The sequence below is a fragment of the Canis lupus genome, chromosome 11 (genome assembly GCF_003254725.2).
Source record: "Canis lupus dingo isolate Sandy chromosome 11, ASM325472v2, whole genome shotgun sequence".
Classification (NCBI taxonomy): domain Eukaryota; kingdom Metazoa; phylum Chordata; class Mammalia; order Carnivora; family Canidae; genus Canis; species Canis lupus.
In genome coordinates, this window is record NC_064253.1 from 66,369,758 (window position 1) to 66,393,121 (window position 23,364).

General features: G+C 40.9%; 1 protein-coding gene and 2 long non-coding RNA genes across 17 annotated transcripts in view; 2 read left to right on the top strand and 1 right to left on the bottom strand.

Moving 5' to 3' along the window:
• Window positions 1-1,488, top strand: part of LOC112650113 (uncharacterized) — an 86,322-nt gene extending 84,834 nt beyond the window's left edge. For 2 of the 4 annotated variants that reach the window (XR_004803515.2, XR_004803514.2), the window contains one exon: window positions 826-1,488. This is a non-coding gene — a long non-coding RNA (uncharacterized LOC112650113). The remainder of the gene's footprint in view (window positions 1-825) is intronic. The other 2 variants (XR_003129961.3, XR_003129960.3) reach the window with 1 other exon arrangement.
• The window catches only part of PTBP3 (polypyrimidine tract binding protein 3), a 152,287-nt gene that overhangs the window by 115,218 nt on the left and 13,705 nt on the right, over window positions 1-23,364 (bottom strand). For 5 of the 12 annotated variants that reach the window (XM_035696738.2, XM_025432778.3, XM_035696739.2 and 2 more), the window contains exon 1: window positions 5,169-5,368. In XM_035696738.2, the coding sequence (XP_035552631.1) occupies window positions 5,169-5,172 (4 nt within the window). In that variant the 5' untranslated portion in view covers window positions 5,173-5,368. Of the gene's footprint in view, window positions 1-2,281; window positions 2,316-4,784; window positions 4,996-5,168; window positions 5,369-23,364 lie in introns of those variants that run through there. The other 7 variants (XM_025432774.3, XM_025432773.3, XM_049091911.1 and 4 more) reach the window with 5 other exon arrangements.
• On the top strand, window positions 5,610-10,075 carry LOC125752171 (uncharacterized). The gene is made up of 2 exons (XR_007401026.1): window positions 5,610-5,723; window positions 9,964-10,075. It is a non-coding gene; the product is annotated as an uncharacterized LOC125752171 (long non-coding RNA).

Consider the following 23,364-nt stretch of genomic DNA (forward strand, 5'->3'; position numbering starts at 1 on the left):
ACACACAAAAAGCTATGTTACCCACAATGCTGACAGTTTGTTTTAACTGATATAATAAAGTTCTGGACACATGTTCATTATCAGTCATCTCTAAAAACAATTCAGCTTTCTTTTCCTAAAATAAAGGATTTCATATTTAAGGGTATTTTTAATTCTTTAAAAGCTAGTTTTAAAAGTGAAATTCATATTATTTTTCTGAATCCGGGAAAGCCAACTTTATGGAGCATAACCTGAAATCCACTCTTCCCACTGGCTAAAACTATTTGTTGTATCATATTCAAATAGCAAACAGAGGAAGGTAAGTAACTGACATTCTTAAGGGACTCATTTAATTTGCTAATTTTGGTTTATATAATCTAGATGAATTATGAGCCTTCTTACTAGCCTATTACCTGGTAACTAAACTCTTTGGATGGGATCCAAAAGAAGTAGAAAATCTTAGGACAAATTCTCCATATAATGAGTAATATTACAGACATTTCCAGTATTTAACTCTACAAAAATATAGGTTGCCTAGTGAAACAACTAATCAGCTTATCTTTTCTGAGTAGGATCTATGTTTTCAAAGTGCTTGCTGCTAAACAGGTAGTCAGAAATCCAAATCATGTATTCAAATCTGAATGCCATGCCTAATCTTTTTATCAAGATATATTTTCCCCACAATAAAAAAGACATAATACCCCTTCAAGCATAATTTCTCAACTCAAAAATGGTAAAATTTTTTTTAATGTTTCCTGTATTCATTTTTGCTAGATAAACTCTATAATCACAAATTACATTTTGGATAAGACCAAACATTCACTTTAAATATCCTTTCCCTCACAGGTACCTACAGACACCGAAAGTGATCCTAGATAGGAGCCTGCAGTTTCTAATCTCTTAGTGTCATTCCCAAAAGAGAAACTGACCTAAATGTCTGTGGGGGGGGGGAGGGGGAAGAGGAGGAGGAAGAGGAGGAGGAGGAGGAGAAGGAGAAGGCGGCGGCCAGCACCTCACTAAAGAAGTTCCTCCATTTATTTTCAATTCATGAAATATGTTCAAAGTTTGCCAAAACAAGCTAACTCCACCCTACTTCAAAAGACAGTAAAAGCAGTAGTTCCCAATTATGTTAATCTCAGAATCCTATTGTTAGTTTCATATGCTATTATGTTTATTTAAGGTATTTTAAGAATATGGGCATCACCACCAGATCCAGTAACTGCAAATGTGGAAGTGCTGAAATTGCTTGCAAGAAGAGATGATGAAGAGATGGAAGACAGAAAGTGGTCAAACAACTTCACATAAAGTACTTATAAACATGAATTATTTATTTTTGTTCCCTCTAGTAATCCAAACTATAAGTGACCTCTAGAACTAGATTCTCTACTCAGCTATATATTAAATACCAAATTGCTAAAGGAAACTTTAAAACACTCGTTTATATTTTAAAAGCCTCATAGTGATTAAACATTGTTTACTTGATTTATATTTTAGAATTCAATAAATAAGACTGATAAAACTTAAGTGACTTAACTTAGAAGAATTATTACTGTAAAATATTAATTTTCCAGCTCTCCTGTTCACTTTCTTTCTAGACAGACCAGACCCTTTATTATTAGCAGCTAGTTATTACGAAAAAAAAAAAAAAAAAAAAGAAAGAAAGAAAAAAAAAAAAAAAGGTCAGGCTTTGGAACCAGGAAGACATGGGTTTGAACTCTGGTGCACCACACCCTGAAAACAAACTTTCTGAAACTATCTTTACATCTCTAAAATGGGAATTTATTAATACCTACCTTGAAGGACTGTTATAATTAGTGAAATATGTGTAAAGCAGTTGGCACATACTAGGAACTGAAGAAACTTTAGCTGCTATTATTATTTTACTACTCATAAGCACATCCAAGAGGAGATATAAGAACAAACATGATAGGGTTTGTTCTAGGCTAGGCTACACTTAACTGCTACATTTAACTGCAGCAGTTAAACTGCTACATTTAACTGATAAAACAAAACAAAACAAAATCAAATAAACACAACTCTGATAGTTCATGTAAAATTTGGAGCTGAACTCTTTTTGTTCACAATTTAAGTATATAATATTGTATAGCCCCTCTTTATAAATGTGTAAAATCTAAATCAGCTACAGATCCACTTATTTTGAAACTAAATAAAAATGAAAGGTTATTATCACACAATAAAACAGAATAACTTTATGAACAGGTTAGATGATATCATCACTGGGGGGGGGATGCGGAAACTAAGATTTTAAAAGGCTTATGAAAGGATAGTAAAAGAGTCCTACCTTTAAACCGACTGCTATAAGATCTGTAACAACACTGTATGGAAAAAGTAAAAAGAGAAAATGGAAAACAAAGTTAGAGAACAAGTTTTTAAAAGACAGAGAGAATAAAATTAAAGAAAAAAGAAAAGCATTATAATAATAAAAATTAATAAAAATAAGAATGTGATGAGTTGTGAAATGTTAATTCAAAGAAAAGTGATGGGACAGTCTAGCAACAGCAGAGTGTAAAAGCAAAGCTTTCACTACAAGTAACAAATAGCAAATGAAATTATTTTAGTATTTATTAAAGTATAGCTGTGTGTCAATAAGTAATACGTGTTTATCCATTTACCTCTATTTAACAAATCCAAATCAAAACTCAAAATCGCCAAAGTTCATTATTTTAAATCACTGGCCTCAATTGCCATGTTTAAGATTTTAAGTGAAATTTTAAGCTAGTGAGTGGCTTTTAAAGAAATAGAAGGTATCTTGCAAATTTGCATCTACCACCCAAAACAGCTCATCAAAATATAGCTAATATAGTTTCTCAAAACTAAAATAAATGCAAATATCAAATTTCAGACATGAAAATTTTCAAAGATCTGCTTTTTGAAAAAACTGCACCACATCAAAACCGTGTTTAAGTATAAATTATCTCAGGAGGAAATCAACACGTTACACACACACACACACAAAAGACAGTTGGGATTTGAGGAAGATCTAGAAAGACAGACTGGACTGGTGGTTTGTTGTTTCTTTTTTAACTATCCAAAATAATGAAAATGGGTCTTTTCAGGTTGTGGGAAAATGCAGAAAGTTAACGAGCCTCCTGAAAGCAAACATTCACTGTGTTCAAAACCACATCCCTTAACCCCAAGGTGTATAAACTCCTACAAACTTCTTTCCAAACAAAAATCTATCTTTTCTCATCCCAAAGAAATCATCTGCAGTAACAGTGTACCTATCTCCTAAGAGAAAGCTCCAACCATATTCTATATATTAATAACCTATAATGCCATTACTTAATAAAAGTAAACAAATTTATGACGCTAGATTGTTCAATGATGCAAACTGCTTTGAACAATAACCATGTCGATTTTTTATTTTTCCTTACAAACTTCTGAAACTTGAAATTCATTTATCTGAAACTTAAATGTACCAAATAACCCGTTTGTGCAGAGAAAATAAGATGGTATTGGTCCTGAACCTACCTTCCAGAATGTCTTACTGCCCCACACACTTAAACCAACAAACTCATTCTTAGCTTTAAAACCATATATAGGATGAAGAGTTATTACACCATCTGAAAGAGCATGTTTGCGCTTCTCAGTTACCCAAGAATTTAACAGCCGAGACGCAGAACTCGAGTCCTCTTTGTCATCACTATAAATTTTCCAACACAAAAAGCTACACTGCTTCCACAGCTCGAGTCCAACCGTCTAACGACAACGCCTTCGACACAGGGAGACACTAACTTCACAGCCTCCCTGAACTGAAATATCGGCGTCATCACACAAATAATGAAAACACCCAACTTTGCACACCTCTGAGCTGTAACTGAATGAGGTGACGTGAAATGAAAAGAGTTTTCGACAAGCGCTCTCGGAAAAGTTTCAACTAGAGAATGAAAATAGCTTCAATTGGCTTGAAACGAAACACAGAACATCAGCACCCTCCATGAAAGCTGCAATCGCATTCTAACGCCCGCAGCCGCGTGCAATTAGCATTCAAATGAGTTGATCTAAATACCACACGGATTTAATGTCACAAAAGTAGATAAATGTGGTCTAACGAAGGCAAAAACTGTTGGAAGAGCCCATTGTCTTTGCACAGACAGCAGGGCAACAGTCATCAACTAGATGGTAACACGCACACGGCTCTTACCGTTTACGCAAGTTCCACGTATCCTACGACCTAGGGATTTGCAGATATCTTGTCCTCAAAAAGCAAGTAAAAGGCCAGACAAAACCTCAAATACGTAAGGAGAATACGTTAAGTGGACGTGCAAGCTCTAACAGAACTGGAGCGGTCTTAAAAACCTTGAGATACATATGCCACCTTCAATCCACCAAGACCCTAATCCAGCCGTTTCTTGCAACATGAAACGATATGCCAGGTCCCACGCCATATTCCTGGGTCCTCGGAAATGTTCCTATCAGTGATCCCGTATCTGTTTTGATCACGGACCTCGTTAACTTTTAGAGCGTCTGAAAGCTGCCCGAAAATTGCAGAAATTCAAGAAGTTTCTTTGGGGGGGGGGAGGGGGGCCGTGGGGGGGGCGGAGTCCACGGTCGCCAGGTCCAGACGCCCGGTGTACAGAGGTCGTGCGCACAGCGCGCAGCCCGGGTCCGAGACCGCGGCGGGCGGGACCCCCCGAACCCCCCCTCCCGCAGCCCCGCCCCGCCCGTCGCCGCCCCCCCGCGGCGGGCCCCCCGGCTTCGCGACCAGGTCGCCGCCCAGACGTGCCCCGACGCGTGCGCTCGCCTCCCCGCCAGGGGAAGCTCCGGCGCTCGCCCCACCTCACCGGTAAACAGCAACTCCCCGAGCGGGAGCTCGCCCGCCCCGAGCGCCGCCTCCGCCTCCCCCAGCGCAGCGCACCATTTTCTGAGAGGAAGTGCCGGCAGGCCGGGCCGGGCTCCCCGGACCCCGCGCGCCGAGGGCGGACCCCGGCGCCCGGCGGCGGCACCGGCTTCCCTCCGCTTCCGGGTGCGAGGCTGTGAAGGGGCGGACATTACGGGGGCGCCTCGGGGGGGCGGGCGGCAGGAGAGGCGGCGGCGGCGGCGGACCGCCCCTGCGATGCGGGGCGCCCGGAAGCCCCGCCGTCGGGCTCGGCCGGGGGGTCGCGCGTCCGGCCGCGGAGCCGAAAGGAAGCGGGGCAGGCGAAGCCGCTGCGCCTCCGAGGACTTACCCATCCATGGCCCAGACGGAGGAGCGCACGGCGCGGGGACGGACGGGCTCACCGCGAGCGGAGGGCGCAGGCGGCGGGCGCCGGGCGGCTCCGGGGACGGGCGAGCGGCGCCTCTCCGGAGCCCCGCCGGCTGGGAGGTGGAGGAGAGTGGGAAACAGGGGCGGAGACCAGGGACGCTCCCGCCACCGCCGCGCCCCCGCGTCCCCACCCCGCAGGCGCGTCCCCGCCTCGCCTCGCCCCGCCCCCGTGCGTCGACGCCCTCCCTCCGCCCCGCCCCCCGGCGGCCTCCGGCTCGGCCCCAGGGCGCCCTCTCCAGGCCGCCGCCCGAAGGCCCCGCCTCCCGGCCCGGGTCCCCCGCGCGCACGCGCGCCCCGCCCCCGCCTCCCGCCTGCGTCCACGGGAGCGCGCGCCTTGTGCTGCCCGCGTCGCCGCCCCGCCCGCGGGCCCCGCCGGCTTTCCCGCGCCGCCGCCGCCGCCGCCGCCGCCCGGCCGCCGGGCTCGGACCCCGCCGTCCCGCCGCGGGGAGAGCGCTGCAGACCCGGCCCTGGAGCGGAGGTAGGTGTGTGCCGCCGGGACCCCCGAACCGCGGCGGGCTGGTGGGCGGGGCTGGCGGGGGCGGGGCCGCGCGCTCCCGGGGCCCTGCAACCCCCGGGGGGGCTCGGGTTCGGGACCCGGGCGGGGGCCGCCGGGGTCCCCCCCCGGATCCTGGGAGTCGGCTGCTGGGACCGCACCGGCCCGATGGCTGTGGTTGGACTGAAAGGAGCGAGACCGCCGGAACTTGAGGACCTCTCGGGGGTGAACAGCCTTACAGCCGCTGGCTGCTGGGTTTGAATTCACCTGAAACACTCTTTGCGCAATGTGCAATGGCCACTATGTTGCCAGCATTTTATATAGTTTTGCATATGCCTCCGTATAAAGCAACAAACAGGGCGGCCCGGGTGGCTCAGCGGTTTGGCGCGGCCTTCAGCCCGGGGCGTGACCCTGGAGACCAGGGATCGAGTCCCCCGTCCGGCTCCCTGCTGGGGCCTGCTTCTCCCTCTGCCTGTCTCTGCCCCCCACCCCTCTCTGTGTTTCTCATGAATAAATAAATAAAATCTTTACTTAAAAAAAAAAAGAAAGAAGGGATCCCCGGGTGGCGCAGCGGTTTGGCGCCTGCCTTTGGCCCAGGGCGCGATCCTGGAGACCCTGGATCGACTCCCACGTCGGGCTCCCGGTGCATGGAGCCTGCTTCTCCCTCTGCCTGTGTCTCTGCCTCTCTCTCTCTCTCTCTCTCTCTCTCTGTGACTATCATAAATAAACAAAAATTAAAAAAAAAAAAGAAAGAAAAGCAAATCCTACGAGGGAGAGAGTATTCCTTTTTTTTTTTTTTTTCAGATGAAAGTGTAGACACTGATTGAGGTGCCCACAACTTCACAGCCATTAGAGCCCCTTCCTCTCGTCTGAGCAAAATTATGCATATAACTAGTGGCAACTCGCTTGTTTTCCCTTTTATAGTTTGTCTAGTTCTAAAATTCCGAGATTTTTCAATTCACAGATCATCAAAACTTGAGCCACTAAACGCTGTCCTCGACCAAATTCCTAACCTGGGTATTAAGAGGGGGGGTGCTCCCTCTCAGCCTCCTCACTTGAAAAGTAACAAGAGGCTCCATCCTTTATCCTTGCTAATATATCCTGCTTTTAAATAAGTAGGTGCTACTAAGATGACTTAAAACTGTCGGTTCATCCATCATGAAGTCATTATTTATTGAGTGTTTACTATGTGCCAAGCACTGCAGGTATAACCAAGAAAATCAGCTTCCAGCTTTTATGGTTGAATGAATTCCTGGATCGCTTTATTCTTGGCCCAAAAAAAAATTTTTTTTTTCCAAATAGCTCAGGTCTCTGGGACCCTATTTTTAAAAAACTGTATCTTACTCCAATCGCTCTTTCCAAAAGACGAAATGTATTTTGTATGTTAAATCCAAGTATTAAGTTGCAGTTGTAAACATTGCCACCCCACATTGCCAGATGGTTGTTAAAAATATGAGCAAGACCAGTCCTTGATGCAATCTTGATATTGTTGTTTTGGAGATATAGTCTGTTGATGAAATGTCTTTAATATTTTTTTAGCTACACAAGTAACATAAACATACATGCTCCTTTTGCAAAATTGAAATAGTATTAAATATTAAAAATGTATGGTTATATTTCTTCACAACGTACCCCCTACCCATGATAACCAGTGCAAAAATTCTGTGAGCATGCTCCTAGACCCTCACCATTTTTATTTGTTCTTTTTCCTTAAAAATTCTAGAGATTTTTTTTCATAGCAGTACTTTTCATCTACTCAATTTGAGTTTTTTACATTTCTTTTTATTTTCTCTTTGTAAGTAATTTTTTTTCAAATTTTTATTTTAATTATCGTTAGTTATCATACAGTGCAATATTGGTTTAAGGAGCAGAATTCAGTGGTTCATCACTTAAATACAACATCCAGTGCTCATCATAACAAGTCCCCTTCTTAATACCCGTCACCCATCTAGCGTAGCCCATCTCTCAGCCACCTCCAACCATCAACCCTCGGTTTGTTCTCGACCATTAAAAGTCTCTTTGGGGGGCTTTTAAGGAGTCAGTTGGTAGTCTGCCTTTGGCTCAGGTCATGATCTCAGGGTCCTGGGATCAAGCCTCAAAGCAACCTCACAACATTAGCATCAGGCTCCCTGCTCAGCAGGGAGTCGTCTTCTCCCTCTCCCTCTGTGCCTCCACCCTGCTTACTCTCTTGCTCTCTCTCCCAGTTAAATAAATAAAATCTTAAAAAAAAAAAAAGTCTCCTATGGTTTGTTTCCTTCCCTCTTTTTTCTCTCTGATATGTTCATCTGTTTATTTCTTAAATTCCACATATGAGTGAAATCATATGATATTTGTCTTTGTCTGATTTATTTTGATTAGCATAATACACCCTAGCTCCATCCACATCATTGCAACTTAATTCATTTTAATACTGCATAGTATATCATAATTTCATGTACTGTAATTTATTTAACCTTTTCCAAAATAATGGAAGTTTACATTGTTTCTAATTATTTGAAATAACAATATTGCAAAGATCATTGTATATGTATGAGCATCTTTGCACACATGATTATTTCCTGGAAGAAATTCCTAGAAGTAGAATTGCAGAACAAAGGGTATAAACATTTTCAAATTTGATAAATATTGCCAAAATGATTCCAAAAAAACTACCACTTTACATTTCCTTTATTTCAAAGAACAGAGTTGTCTTTTTCTTAGTCCCATGCCTTAAGATAGTTGACAAATACCAGTAGTAAAAAATAAATGTGAAGTCAATCTGAAACTCCTATTACTAACAATAACTGCAAAGTCTCCCATGTAAAAATAGTGTCCTTGACTAAAATGAACAACTGATGTTTCCTAGAAACTTAACATCCCATTTTACAACAGAAGCCTAGATAGAAGAAAACAGCTCACAACAGAAGCAAGGTAAACCTTGCTGTTTCCCTTGCCGCTTGGTCATAAATTCAAAAGACTTGCTGATAGAGCTCCCTAAATTGGTAAATCCCTCTGATTCAGAACAGTGGACAGAATGGAATTTAGGTGGTCTTAGACCACTTTTAGAATCCTCGCTATTCCCATAGTCCATATGGCATGGGAAAATTACAGCCTTCTACAATCTCAGCAAAAGTTTCTGAGTTTGCAGAATGTTGGGATATCATCCACATGACCTATCTTGTCATGAGAACTTGATGTTCTACATAGCAGCTTTTTGATAGTGAAGAGAGTAACAGGTTATCTATTTGCTGAATGTGCCTTACTTTTGAAAAGTAACATAGTTATGATAACTTAGTTTATGTATTTTCTAAGGTTTTACTTCTTTGTGTTTTTGTTCTAATTTGTCTAAGAAATTCCCCTGAAACACCTTCACTGAGAAGAGAGGCCCTCACACACACACCCAGTTATGTTTGGACAAAATGTAACCTTCGAACATTTGCTTTATGGCATTCCAGTAAGCAGTGACAGTTAACATTTAACTAATATTACCCTATTCGTATTTACAGGTAAGGCTTCTTAAGACATCCATGTAATAGATTCTAGTATAGGTCAAAAATAAGATCAGCCATTAGGTGAATCTGGAAAGTGGACATTATAATATTTTATCCCATGATAAATACAAAAATTATAATCATTAACATGTGTTCCTTAAAATAGAAACATCTGGAATTGTACTGAGGGAAAAAAGCTAAATTCAAAAGGTTACATTATTATATGATACCATTCATATATAATATTCTCAAAATGAAAAAAACTACAGAGATGGAGAACAGATTAGTGGTTCCAGGGTTTAGGAACCGGGGTGGGAGGGTATAAAAAGACAAGACGGGTGGATGTGACTGTAACAGAGTAGCAAGGTTATGTTTGTGGCAATAGAATAGTTCTGCATCCTGATTGTGGGACTGGTTATACAGGTGTACACCTGACGAAATTGCATAGAATTTTAGACACATAAGTGCATATAAAACTAGCAAAATCTGAATAAGATTTGTGGATGTTGGGATGCCTGGGTGTTTCAGTGGTTGAGCATCTGCCTTCGGCCCAGGGCGTGATGCTGGGGTCCTGGGATCGGGTCCCATGTCAGGCTCCCTGCTTAGAGCCTGCTTCCCTCTCTGCCTGGGTCTCCACTGCTCTCTCTCTCTCTGTGTGTGTGTCTCTCATGAATAAATAAATCTTTTTAAAAAGATAAAAATTATAAAAAAGATTTGTGGATGTTACTGATGTCAATGTCCTGGTTTTGTTACAGATAAGATGTTACCATTGGAGGAAACGGTGAGAGTACACAGGACCTCTTTGTACTGACTTTTCAACTTAATGTGAATCTACAGTTACTTCAAAATAAAAGAAATTTTGCAGAATGTTCCCTTAACACTTGTTATTTGTTCAATAGTTAAGTAAAGCAAACTTCAAAGGCTTAAGAAAAATGTGTGGGAGTATAATTCATATTTTTCAGACTAGATCACCTTAGTAGTCAAACTGGGTTATAATAGCTTACACACACGGAGTCTAACAGACTGCCCGATCTATTGAACTGTGAGCCTGAATTTAAAGTCCTTTCTAAGGGCACCTGGGAGGCTCAGCAGTTGAGCATCTGCCCTTGGCTCAGGTCATGATCCCAGGGTCCCGGGATCGAATCTCACATCAGGCTCCCCACAGGGAGCCTGCTTCTCCCTCTGCCTGTGTCTTTCCCTCTCTCTGTGTGTCTCATGAATAAATAAATAAAACCTCAAAAATAAATAAGTAAAGCCCTTTCTAACTGAGGAGGCTTGAAAATGTCTCCTAATGACTGACGTCTCCTACTAGGTGTCATGTCCATTTTCCTTGACCTGTGCCTGACCCTGACATAATCATCTCCACATGAAAGTCTGCTATGACCAATGCCTGGTTCAGGGGACTCCAAAGTTTGCATGAAAGGTGCAACATGTCACCTATCACTGTCCTAGAGTAGGAACTGCCAACCCATGTCAAAGTTGCATTGGATTTTCCAGAGCACTTTTCTGAAAGGCGGAATTCCTTTCCCCTATTTGTCATACTCTATCACCTGGGTCCCACTGTCCCTCAAAGTGTTTTATTTTTTTATCTTTTTTAAGATTTTTTTTGTAAATTTATTTTTTATTGGTGTTCAATTTGCCAACATATAGAATAACACCCAGTGCTCATCCCATCAAGTGCCCCCCTCAGTGCCCGTCACCCAGTCACCCCCAACCCCCACCCACCTCCCCTTTCACCACCCTAGTTTGTTTCCCAGAGTTAGGAGTCTCTCATGTTCTATCTCCCTTTCTGATATTTCCCACTCATTTTTTCTCCTTTCCCCTTTATTCCTTGTCACTATTTTTCATATTCCTCAAATGAATGAGACCATATGATGTTTGTCCTTCTCCGATTGACTTATTTCACTCAGCATAATACCCTCCAGTTCCATCCACATCGAAGCAAATGATGGGTATTTGTCATTTCTAATGGCTGAGGAATATTCCATTGTATACATGGACCACAGCTTCTTTGTCCATTTATCTTTCGATGGACACCAAGGCTCCTTCCATAGTTTGGCTATTGTGGACATTGCTGCTATAAACATCGGGGTGCAGGTGTCCCGGCATTTCATTGCATCTGTATCTTTGGGGTAAATCCCCAACAGTGCAATTGCTGGGTCATAGGGCAGATCTATTTTTAACTCTTTGAGGAATCTCCACACAGTTTTCCAGAGTGGCTATCCCAGTTCACATTCCCACCAACAGTGCAGGAGGGTTCCCCTTTCTCCGCATCCTCTCCAACATTTGTGGTTTCCTGCCTTGTTAATTTTCCCCATTCTCACTGGTGTGAGGTGGTATCTCATTGTGGTTTTGATTTGTATTTCCCTGATGGCCAGTGATGCAGAGCATTTTTCTCATCTGCATGTTGGTCATGTCTATGTCTTCCTCTGTGAGATTTCTGTTCATGTCTTTTGCCCATTTCATGATTGGATTGTTTGTTTCTTTGGTGTTGAGTTTAATAAGTTCTAGACCACTCTCTTGCACCATACACAAAGATAAACTCAAAATGGATGAAAGATCTAAATGTGAGACAATATTCCATCAAAATCCTAGAGGAGAACACAGGCAACACCCTTTTTGAACTTGGCCACAGTAACTTCTTGCAAGATACATCCATGAAGGCAAGAGAAACAAAAGCAAAAATGAACGATTGGGACTTCATCAAGATAAGAAGCTTTTGCACAGCAAAGGATACAGTCAACAAAACTCAAAGACAACCTACAGAATGGGAGAAGATATTTGCAAATGACGTATCAGATAAAGGGCTAGTATCCAAGATCTACGAAGTTTTTAATAAAACAGCATTTTTCCATTTTTAGTCACAGAAAATCATTTAGGATTTAGACCTGGGTTTATGGGGCTAGGTTAGAGAACCACCTGAGTGATGATCACCACCGTGTTCCAAGTGTCATGATTCCCCAAAGCACCAACATTTTGTCCTTAAAACTCATGGGCACCACTCTCTACCCTGAAGGTGCGTTCTTAACCTAGGAGATTCCTTGACCCCACTTAGAAGTCCATCTTCTGGAAACAGAGGTCGGCACTCCTCTTCAGATATGCTCAAGTATATTTGCTCCCATTTATTTCCAAGCTGAGATGCCTAGTGCCATAAAAAGAATTCCATTCACCAACTTTAATTATCAAAGAACTAGAAAAGGGACATTGTTTACGTAATAACACCTCTGCCTACGTAATAAAATGAACAACAGTGTGCAATGGTTAAGAATGTGATCTAGAGCCAGCCTACCTCATTTAGAATCTTAGATCTTCATGAAGTCTGTGTAGCATTGCATTGCACTGGCCCAGTTTCTCATGAAGCAGAATTTCCCAACCATTGCCATCTGCTGTGGAATGCTTTGAGAGGAGAAACTTTCTTAGGACCAGCAGTTTAAAGATGTTCAGTGATGAATTCTTGTGACTACGAACCTATTTGGCTCAGGCATGGACATTAACTTACTGAATATTGCTTTTTTTTTTTTTGAATATTGCTTTTTTTTAAGACTTTATTTTTACATGAGAGATACAGAGAGAATGGCAGAGACATAGACAGGCTCCCTACAGGGAGCCTGATGTGGGACTCGATCCCAGGACCCCGGGATCACAACCTGAGCCAAAGGCAGATGCTCAACCACTGAACCACCCAGGTTCCCCTGAACATTGCCTTTAACAATGACATGCCTGAGGATTCTAACACCTGCCTGTGTTATGTGGTCAGAGCAGGCCTCTTTGGCACTATGGGTTTGACCATCATGTTTGTGTCAGATGTGAACGAGGCCAAGATCATCAAGGCCTTGCAGGATCGCTTTGGGGTCAGCATTAGCAAGCTGCCTGCCATGATAGACATTTCATCATACATCGAACAGACGCAGTAGAGGAAGCCCACCCATTCTGGAATGTGCCTGTCTCTCTCTCTTTGGGAGACAAAACCAGATGTGGGAGTGAAGGTGACACTACTGCCACCCATCCCCAACCCCCACCCCATGGCTTCCCTCTTTTGCATTACCACCACTCCTAAACAGCCATCTCCTGATTTGTGTATTAAGTTTTTAAGAGTTTATAGACCAGGGATGCCTGGGTGGCTCAGTGGTTGAGCATCTGCCTTCAACTCAGGTGGTGATCCTGGGGTCCTGGGATCGAGGCCCATATTGGGCTCCCTGCAGGGAGCCTGCTTCCCCCTCTGCCTATGTCTCTGCCTCTCTCTGTGTCTCTTATGAAAAAATAAAATCTCTTTAAAAAAATTTAAAAAAGGAGTTTTAGACCAGCACTTGCTAAAAGTATAAACTGGGACAAGTTACTTAACCTCTCTGCTTCAGCTTCTTGAACTGTAAAGAGGGGATAGTAATAGTATTTATAACTTTTGGGAAGGTTTAAATGAATACAAGAGAAGTGCTTAACATGGTATTTAGCATCTGGTAATGCCCCATATGTTTACAGTCATTAATCATCATTACTTTGTATTACTATTACAAGCTTACAAAGCAACAGAATTCCTGGAGAGTGTAATTTGAGAATCATTTATTTATCATTTTATCAGTTAGCGTCAACAGTGGAATGCTGCTGCTCTGTAAACTGTTACTAGTCCCTAACAAGAAAAGAATGGAATAAGAAAAAGTGTCTGGGAACTCATAGAAGTTTGACAGAGAAATATTATTTCTGTTGAATATAATAAAAAATTGGATTAATATTCTTTGTTTTTTTATTCCAATTCTTAGTTATTTTTATCATGGTTTTACAAAAGTATTACTCCACAAAGGATTGGAAGTTTTTTGAAAAAATGCTCCTTCACCACAATTTAAGAGGCACTAATCTACTATTTCTCAGATATATGGATCTCTCTCTCTCTCTTTTTTTTAAGATTGTATTTATTTATTTAACAGAGAGAGAGAGCACCAAACAAGAGGAGCAGAGGCAGAGGGAGAAGCAGACTCCCCTCTGAGCAGGGAGCCTGCTGTGAGGCTCAGTTCCAGGATCCCAAGATCATGACCTGAGCCAAAGGCAGACACTTCACTGCCTGAGCCACCCAGGTGCCCCTATGGATCCTTAAAAAAAAAAAAAAAATCAGTTTTTTATTTTCTTATTTTATGGATGACATCTGAGTAATATAATGAATATATGAATATGCTATTTGAGAGTTGTTCTTTAACTTTTACTGTGGAAATATTCAAACATACAAATAAATGGTAGTTTAATGACCTCCAACTACTAATCACTGATAATTTTAAATCACTGATAATCTGTAAAACTAAAAACTATCAGTGTAGATCAGTGATTCTCAAATGTGCATCACTGATAATTTTAAATCACTGATAATCTTTAAAACTAAAAACTATCAGTGTAGATCAGTGATTCTCAAACTTAAATGTGCATCAGAATCATTTGGAGGGCTTGTTAAACAGAAATTGGTTGTTCCTGATTCAGAGGTGGGGACCAAACGTGCATTTCTAGCAGATTCCCACACGTTACTGACACTGCTGATAGCCTGAGAAGCAAACTTTAAGAATCCTTAATGTAAAGGGTTGAGATTTTCTGTAATCCCTACCCCAGGTATTGGACCCATTAGCCTAAAGCATGAGTTTCTTGCTAATCGCATATAGGTAGAATATTCCCAGTAACTTTTTTTCTAACCTGAGCTCACAGAACATACATTTTCAGACTTAACCCTTGGGCTATCCACTTCTTGAGAATGGATAACGGATTTCTGCCCTTGTCTCCCTCTTCATATTCTTGCTTCTTTTTTCCTTTTTCTCATGAACAACCCAAGTAAGTGTCTATAAGGTTTTCTTTCATTAGGTGATCACTTTCTTTCACTTAGGCGATACTCGGAATATTTAGTAACTGGTACTAAATGGGTATCACTCATTCAAAATAGATGTCCTTGCAGCTGAAAACTTTTGGGACGCCTGGGTGGCTCAGCAGTTGAGCCTCTACCTTAGGCTCAGGGCGGGATCCTGGTCCAGGGATTGAGTCCCTCATCTGGCTGTCTGTGAGGAGCCTGCTTCTCCCTCTGCCTATGTCTCTGCCTCTCTCTGTGTCTCTCATGAATAAATAAATAAAATCTTAAAAAATATATATGTCCTTAAAGAAAAAGTAAGGCCAAATTTTTGTATATTAGCTGAATACTTACATGATATAACTTCACTACAATGGGCTATGTGACAATGACTCAATTGTATCATATAAATTTTTGTTTGTTTTTTAAGATTTTATTTATTTATTCATGAGAGACAGACAGAGAAGCCGAGACACAGGCAGAGGGAGAAGCATGCTCCCTGCAGGGAGCCCGATGTGGGATTCGATCCCTGGACTCCAGGATCACGCCCTGAGCCTAAGGCAGACGCTTAACTGCTGAGCCACCCAGGCATCCCTGTATCATATAACTTTCTATATACCTTCATTTTTTTTAACATGCCATGATATCATTTGTCCTCTATCTGGATCAAATTCATCACATATACCAAGCCTCTCTATTCTTTTCATATTAGCCCAACACAATTAAAGTGACACTAATGGTTGAGGAAGCAAACGTTAATTACAAATGTAAACACTAGATTTACATGACAGCACTTTGTTATAAAATAGTTATCCACATGACCTAGAGTATACTTATATAACATTTTAGATATATAAACAACAAATGTGTAAAACTGAAACATTCTCGCAGAAAACCCTCAGACTTCCACGAATGTGTTCATAGGCCCATTTAAGAAACATTTGCCTGGAGCAGTTTCTCAAACTTGAGTCATTCCAATACCTGGTCAATGATTCTCTATCCATGAACCATCTTTACTTTTGTTTACTTAACATTCTTTTTTGAATCACCTCGCTCTTTTTACTTATTTCTTAATTTTTTTTTAAGATTTTATTTATTTATTCATGAGAGACACACAGAGAGGCAGAGACATAGGCAGAGGGAGAAGCAGGCTGCCTGCGGGGAGCCGGATGCGGATCTCGATCCCAGGACCCTGGGATCACACCCTGAGCCGAAGGCAAATGCTCAACCGCTGAGCCACTCAGGTATCCCTTACTTAATTTTTTAAAAGGAAATTTTGTTACCATTGTCATAAATGGAAAAGCAGTATCATTTGCCATAAGAGCCATCATAAATAAGAAGAGATACAATAAAAGCAGAAAATGTTATTAAGTTCTAGCTAGGTATTATTAATTGGAATTGGCTCTTGGCCAAAGGCCTATCTCTCTTTTGGTTAAAAATTTTAACAAGTATTGGTGTAAAAGGCATACTAGCACCAAAACGAAAATGTTCTTCTGTTTCCAGCTTTCTAAAAAATTCCTCAGGTAGATATTAAGTTTAATATACAAGTAGATGTTGCATTTTGGCTTTTGAGATTATCTAGATGGCTAATATATGATTGTAAGATTATCGTATAGTTTTTTTCCTTTTTCCTTTTATTTATTTCTTTTAAGATTTATTTATTATCTTAGCAAGAAAGAGCACAAGGAGGAAGGGCAAAGGGGAAGGTGAGAGAATCTCAAGCAGACTTCTCACTGAGTGCTGAGCCTGATGTAGGGCTCAATCTCTTGACCCTGAGATCAAGACCTGAGCTGAAATCAAGAGTTGGACATTTAACTGACCATGCCACCCAGATGCCCCTCTCCTTTCTTCTTTTAATGTAGACAATTATCATAGATTTTTCTGTCAATATATTCTTGCATTCACAGAATAAAATGTACTTTGTTGAGGTATGTATTTTTAAATACATTAGTTCATTTGTTAATACTTTTATTACACCTTTAATATCTCTATTAATAAATGAAATTGCTTTAGAGTTTTTGTTGTCTGTTCAGTTTTAGTATCAGAATTATGGCAACTTCTGCTGGTAAATTAGAAGATCTAGTTTTAGTTCCACTAGTGGTTATCTTTAAACTTTAAATAATATACTTAAATCATTAGCCTCAGAAGCAAAAATGTTATTTATTGACTCCACTCTGAGAAATGAACAAGTTAGCCCTCATACTAAGTCTCATGACTCTTTCATTATGGTCAGCCTCATCAGAGTATTACTATTTTCACATTCTGTAAATTTTCTGTTAAGAATTATAACTATCCTGGGGTACCTGGGTGGCTCAGTCAGTTAAGCATCTGCCTTGAATTGAGGTCATGATCCTAGAGTCCTGGGATCAAGCCCTGTGTCAGGCTCCCTGCTCAGAAGGAATCTGTTTCTCCTTCTGCCCCTCACCCTGCTCATGCTTTATCTCTCTCTCAAATAAATAAATAAAAATTTAAAAAAAGAATAACTGTTACATTAAACTATATATTCACATCTAAGTGGATTAATGTTCATTGATATTTGTGTTTTTTTGTTTTGTTTTGTTTATTTATTTATGAGAGACACAGAGACACAGGCAGAGGGAAAAGCAGGTTCTATGCAAGGAGCCTGACATGGGACTCGATCCTAGGTCCCCAGGATTAGGCCCTGGGCTGAAGATGGCGCTAAACCATTGAGCCACCCAGGCTGCCCAATATTTGTGTTTTTTAGATTTTTAAAAAAGATTTTATTTATTTATTCATGAGAGGCACAGACATAGGTAGAGGGAAGCCTCCCCCGGGGAGCCTGATGTGGGGCTGGACCCCAGGACCCCAGGACCACCACCTGAGCCAAAGGCAGACACTCAACCACTGAGCCACCCAGGCGTCCTGATAGTTATGTCTTTTCTTAATTCATCTTTCAGTTAGCAGAATTAGATCTTCAACAATCTTTTTTAAAAGACATCATGTGTTATCTGTTTCCTGAGTCCTTATGATTCTATTAACTTCTCTACATTAAAACTTCAGTGAAGAAATATTGAGTCACTGTCCTCTCCCAGAAAACCCTGTGGCTATAACCCTACCGTATTCTAGCATTTAAAACTATGATGGAAAAGATTCAAGCCAGTGTTTTCCTTCTAAAGTTGTTGGGTTGGTTTTTTTTCTTAATATTTTATTTTTAAGTAATCTCTACACCCATCCTGAGGCTCAAAACCACAACCCCGAGATCAAGAGTCACATGCTCCATGGCCTGAGCCAGCTGGGCACCCCCAAGCCAGTCTTCTATATGAACTATTTCTTTAGGCAGATGCATAAAGAAACCTTTCTTCATCTTTGAGATTTAGATAATTATTTAGAATATGCCTTATTTTTCTCTCTCTGTCTCTCTGCCTCTCTGTATGTCTATCATAAATAAACAAACAAACAAACAAATAAATAAAATCTTAAAAAAAAAAAAAAGAGGCAGATGCCTGGGTGCCTCACTGGTTGAGCATTTGTTTTCAGCTCAGGGTGAGATCCTGGTTCAGGGATCGAGTCCTGCATCAGGCTCCCTGAAAGGAGCCTGCTTCTCCCTCTGGCTGTCTCTCTGTGTCCCTCATGAATAAATAAATAAAATCTTTAAAAAGAAAAAAGAAATATGCCTTATTTTGAATATGTTAATTTTTCTAGAAACAATCTTATTTTAAAAAGATTATTTGTTCATGAGAGACATAGAGAGAGAGAGGCGAAGACATAGGCAGAGGGAGAGGCAGGCTCCCTATGGGGAGCCAGACATGGGACTTGTTCCCAAGACCCTGGGATCACGACCTGAGCTGAAGGCAGATGCCCAACCACTGAGCCACCCAGGTGTCCCTCTAGAAACAATCTTATAGACAATTCTCTGATTATATACCCATTTTTTCCCTGTTTGACTATTACTGTTTACCTACTGGTTTGCAGGTACCTGAATTGAACTTACATGAGTTCGCTCCTTGGTGAGTCAGATAGAAACTACATCAGGTGGAGTTGGCACACAAAGGAAACTTCATTTGCAGCAAATAAGGAGATCCCAGGGAACAACTTCCAAAGCTGAGACTCCCCGAGCAAGTGTTAGAGTTCCTTTTAATTAGAGTTAGAATGAATATTTAGATAGGAGAGCCTTGTCACCTATGTAGAGGCAGGCCTGAAGGAAACATGCCTAAACATACATTGTATATGTTATGTGGATGCAACTTATGCTCCTCCTTGAACAGAGATTTTAGTATTATAATGAGGTAAAAGTAATTGTCTGTCATTCTATGGGTCACTCCATTGTCCATCTGCACTGACGTGAGTCTGTGGTTAAGATCAAACTGATCTGGGCATTCTGGTCCTGCTGGAATTCTTTGTCAGGACAGTCATTGCTTGAGGGGTAGTTTGTGTTTCCATCATGGGATGCTATACCCCTCAGATCTTTTGCCTGACTTAAGAGATAAGCTGTAAATAAGAACTTAAGGAAAAACATGGGACAAAGGTCAGTAGGTACAAGCAGGTGAGCGATACATGTCAGGTCTTGGGTTTAGCTGGTGACAATGTCCCTAGCATCTGCAGTAGGTGTCTTCTTCCCGAATCTGTCTTCTCTCTTCATTTTCTTTATGGTGTTTTTTAAAAATTTTATTTGTTTAAGTAATATCTACACTCAGTGTGGAGCTTGAACTCAAGACCCTGAGATCAAGAGTCTCATGCTCTTCCCACTGAGCCAGCTAGGCGTCCCTTAATGGTGTCTTTTGATGAACAGAAACTCTTAATTTTAACAAAGTAAAATTTATTGATCTTTTTTTGTTTATGGTTTGGGGCTTCAGCTCAAGTTTCTATTCAGTATTATACTGTAGTTCCTGTGAAGTAAAGATAAGAAACAGAAACAAAAGCTAGGAAGATTGGAAAGGAGAAAATAAATCGCCATTATTTGCAGTTGAAATAATTATGTAGAAAGTCTAAAAGTATGTTAAAATTATTAAAATTAATGAGAGTTTAATAAGAGTCTAGGTATAAGATGCATATGTAAAAATCAATTGCATTTTTATATACTAGCAACAAGAGAAAATATCATTTATTTTTTAAAAGATTTATTTATTCATTTTGAGAGAGAGAGAGAATGAGCAAGGGGGGGAAGGGCAGAGGGAGAGGGAGAGAGAATCTGAAGCAGACTCTGTGTGGAGCAGGGAACCTGATGCAGGGCTTGATCCCAGGACCCTAAGATCATAACCAGAGCCGAGATCAAGAGTCAGCTTTCCAACCAACTGAGCCACAGAGATGCCTCAGAAACATCATTTAGAAATGGCAATACTGGGCAGCCCGGGTGGCTCAGCGGTTTAGTGCTGCCTTCGGCCCAGGGCGTGATCCTGGAGACCCGGGATTGAGCCCCATGTCAGGCTCCCTGCATGGAGCCTGCTTCTCCCTCTGCCTGTGTCTCTGCCTCTCTCTCTCTCTCTCTCTCTCTCTCTGTCTCTCTGTGTCTATCATGAATAAATAAAATCTTAAAAAAAAATGGCAATACCATTGCCACAGAACTATAGAACTATAATGGTTAAAATGACAAATTTTATCTTAGGTATATTTTACCATCAAAAAAATGCAAAAAAAGATGCCATTACATTTTGTTACAATAATAAAAAGGGGCACCTAGATGGCTCAGTGGCTTGAGTGTCTGACTGTGGCTTAGGTCATGAGGTCACGGTCCTGGGATTGAGCCCTGCATCAGGTTCCATGCTCAATGGGGAGTCTGCTTCTTCTCTCCTTCTGCTCCTCCCCCTGCTCATGCTCTGTCTCTTTAAATAAATAAATAAAATATTTAAAATAATAATAATAAAAATAAAGGTAAGATACTGAGGAATATGTCCAACCAAATATCTGTAATTCCTTATGGAAAGAAAAAATGAAACTGTATTAGGAAAGACTCAGTTTAACCCAAGTGACATATCATGTTTATAGACTAGAGGATCGTAAATTGTAAAGATATAATTTCCCAAAAGGATATATAAATTAAAAAAAAATCTCAAAAGATTTTCCTAGGAATTTGGTGAAATGATTTCTAGAATAGCCAAGACAATCTTGAGGAATAACAATGTAAGAGAACTTGCTTCACCAAGTATTAAGACGCATATTATAAAATTAAATAATCCAGAAAAATGTGTTGCCATAAGGGATAGGCAAGTTGTCTAGTGGAACAGATCTGGCCGTATATGAAAATTTGATGTAGGGTACAGGAAGCATTTATTTTTTTTAATTTTTGATTTTTTAAAAAGATTTTATTTATCCATTTGAGGGAGAGTGTGTGAGCAAGGGGAGGGGCAAAGGGAAAGGGAGAAGCAGACTTCCTGCTAAGTGCAGAGCCCAACCTAAGGCTCAAACCCAGGACCCCGAGCTCATGATGAGCCAAAGTTAGATGCTTAACTGATTAAGCCTACCAGGTGCCCATCACAGGAAGCATTTAGTTCAATTGGAGGGAAAAAGTGGAAAGTTGATACCTATCTCATTCCAAATACAGTACCAACCTCATACATACAATAAGTAGCTCCAGATGACTAAATATTGAGAGGCAAAACTTTCAAGCTTCTAGAAGAATATTTAGGAGACCATCTTTATGACTTTATGATAGAAAGGGAGTTCTTCGGACACCTGGGTGGCTGAGTGGTTGAGCACCTGCCTTTGGCCCAGGGCATGATCCTGGAGTCCCAGGATTGAGTCCCGCAACGGGCTCCCCACAAGGAGCCTGCTTCTCCCTCTGCCTATGTCTCTGGCTCTCTCTCTCTCTGTGTCTCTCATGAATAAATGAATAAAATCTTAAAAAATAAATAAAGTTAAAGATATATATGTACATATTAGCAATTCTCTTAGGTGTATACAACCTAGAGAAATTTGCATATATGCAACATGAGACATATCAAAGAATATTCATAACACCGCTGCTCATAATCAAATATGTAAATAACTTAAATGTCCATTAACAAGAAGAACAGGCAAATAAATTATGGCATAGTCACACAGTCAAATACTATACAGCAGTGAAAATCATTGAAGTACAATAGGCAATGATACGGCTAAATAAAATACTAAACGAAAAAATAAATCAGAGAAAACTATGCATACTAGGATACCATTTGTTTAAAGTTAAAAACCAAGCACAAACAAAGCTGACCAATGTATCATATACACACACAATTTTATAAAAGATGACAAGAGTGGGATGCCTGGGTGGCTCAGTTAATTAAGCATCTTGAGTCTTGGTTTTGGCTCATGATCTGGGGTCATGGGATCTAGCCCTACATCATGTTCTCTATTCGGTGCAAAGTCTGCTCCAGATTCTCTCTCATTCTCCCTCTTCTTCTCCCCCTGCTAGTGCGCTCGCTCTAAAATACATAAACAAAATCTCTAAAAAAAAAAAAAAAAAAGATGACAAGAAAAAGATAAAAATAAAGCTCAGCATAGTGGTTACTTCTGGGGAGGAGGCAGTGATGTAGGATCAAGAGAAGCACATGATTCATTTTTAGTCCTTTAACTGGGTTACAGTTTTACAAATATTTATTATTATCTCATAATTTATATATATTACACATATTTTGGATGTATTGAATTATTCTACCCACACATATACACAAAATCTAGCCCATTTTTGTCAGTGATATATGTCCCTACACCTCATTCCTTAGGGCAAAGTTTCTCAACCTCAGCACAATTAATATTTTGGATCCGGTAGTTTTTGAGGAAGGGAGTTGTACTATCTTGTATATTGTGGAATGATTAGCAGAAACCCAGACTAGATGCTAGTACCACTCCCCTCCCAAATGTGACAACTGAAAATGATATTCACAAATGTCTTCTGGTTAGCAAAATCCATTTAGAACCATTGCCTTCGAGATTTATCCTTATGTTCTTACAAATTCAATCATTTAAAATGGGTTTTTTAAAAACAAATTATGTCATGTTGTAAGATTTATTTATTTATTTGAGAGAGAGCACCATTGGAGAGGAGGGGCATAGTAAATGGGAGAAGACTCTGTGTTGAGCTGGGAGCCCAACATGAGATTTGATCCCAGGACTCGAGGATCATGACCTGAGCCAAAGGCAGTCACTTATCTGAGACACCAGGTGTCCCTAAGATTTTTTTTGAAAGATTTTATTTATTTATTCATGAGAGACACACACAGAGACAGAGAGGCAGAGACACAAGCAGAAAGAGAAGCAGGCTCCATGCAGGGACCCCGATGTGGGACTCGATCCCTGGTCTCCAGGATCAGGCCCTGGGCTGAAGGCGGCGCTAAACCGCTGAACTACCCAGGCTGCCCCCCCTAAGATTTTAAAACTTTTTAAAGAAAAATTTTATTTTTCAGAG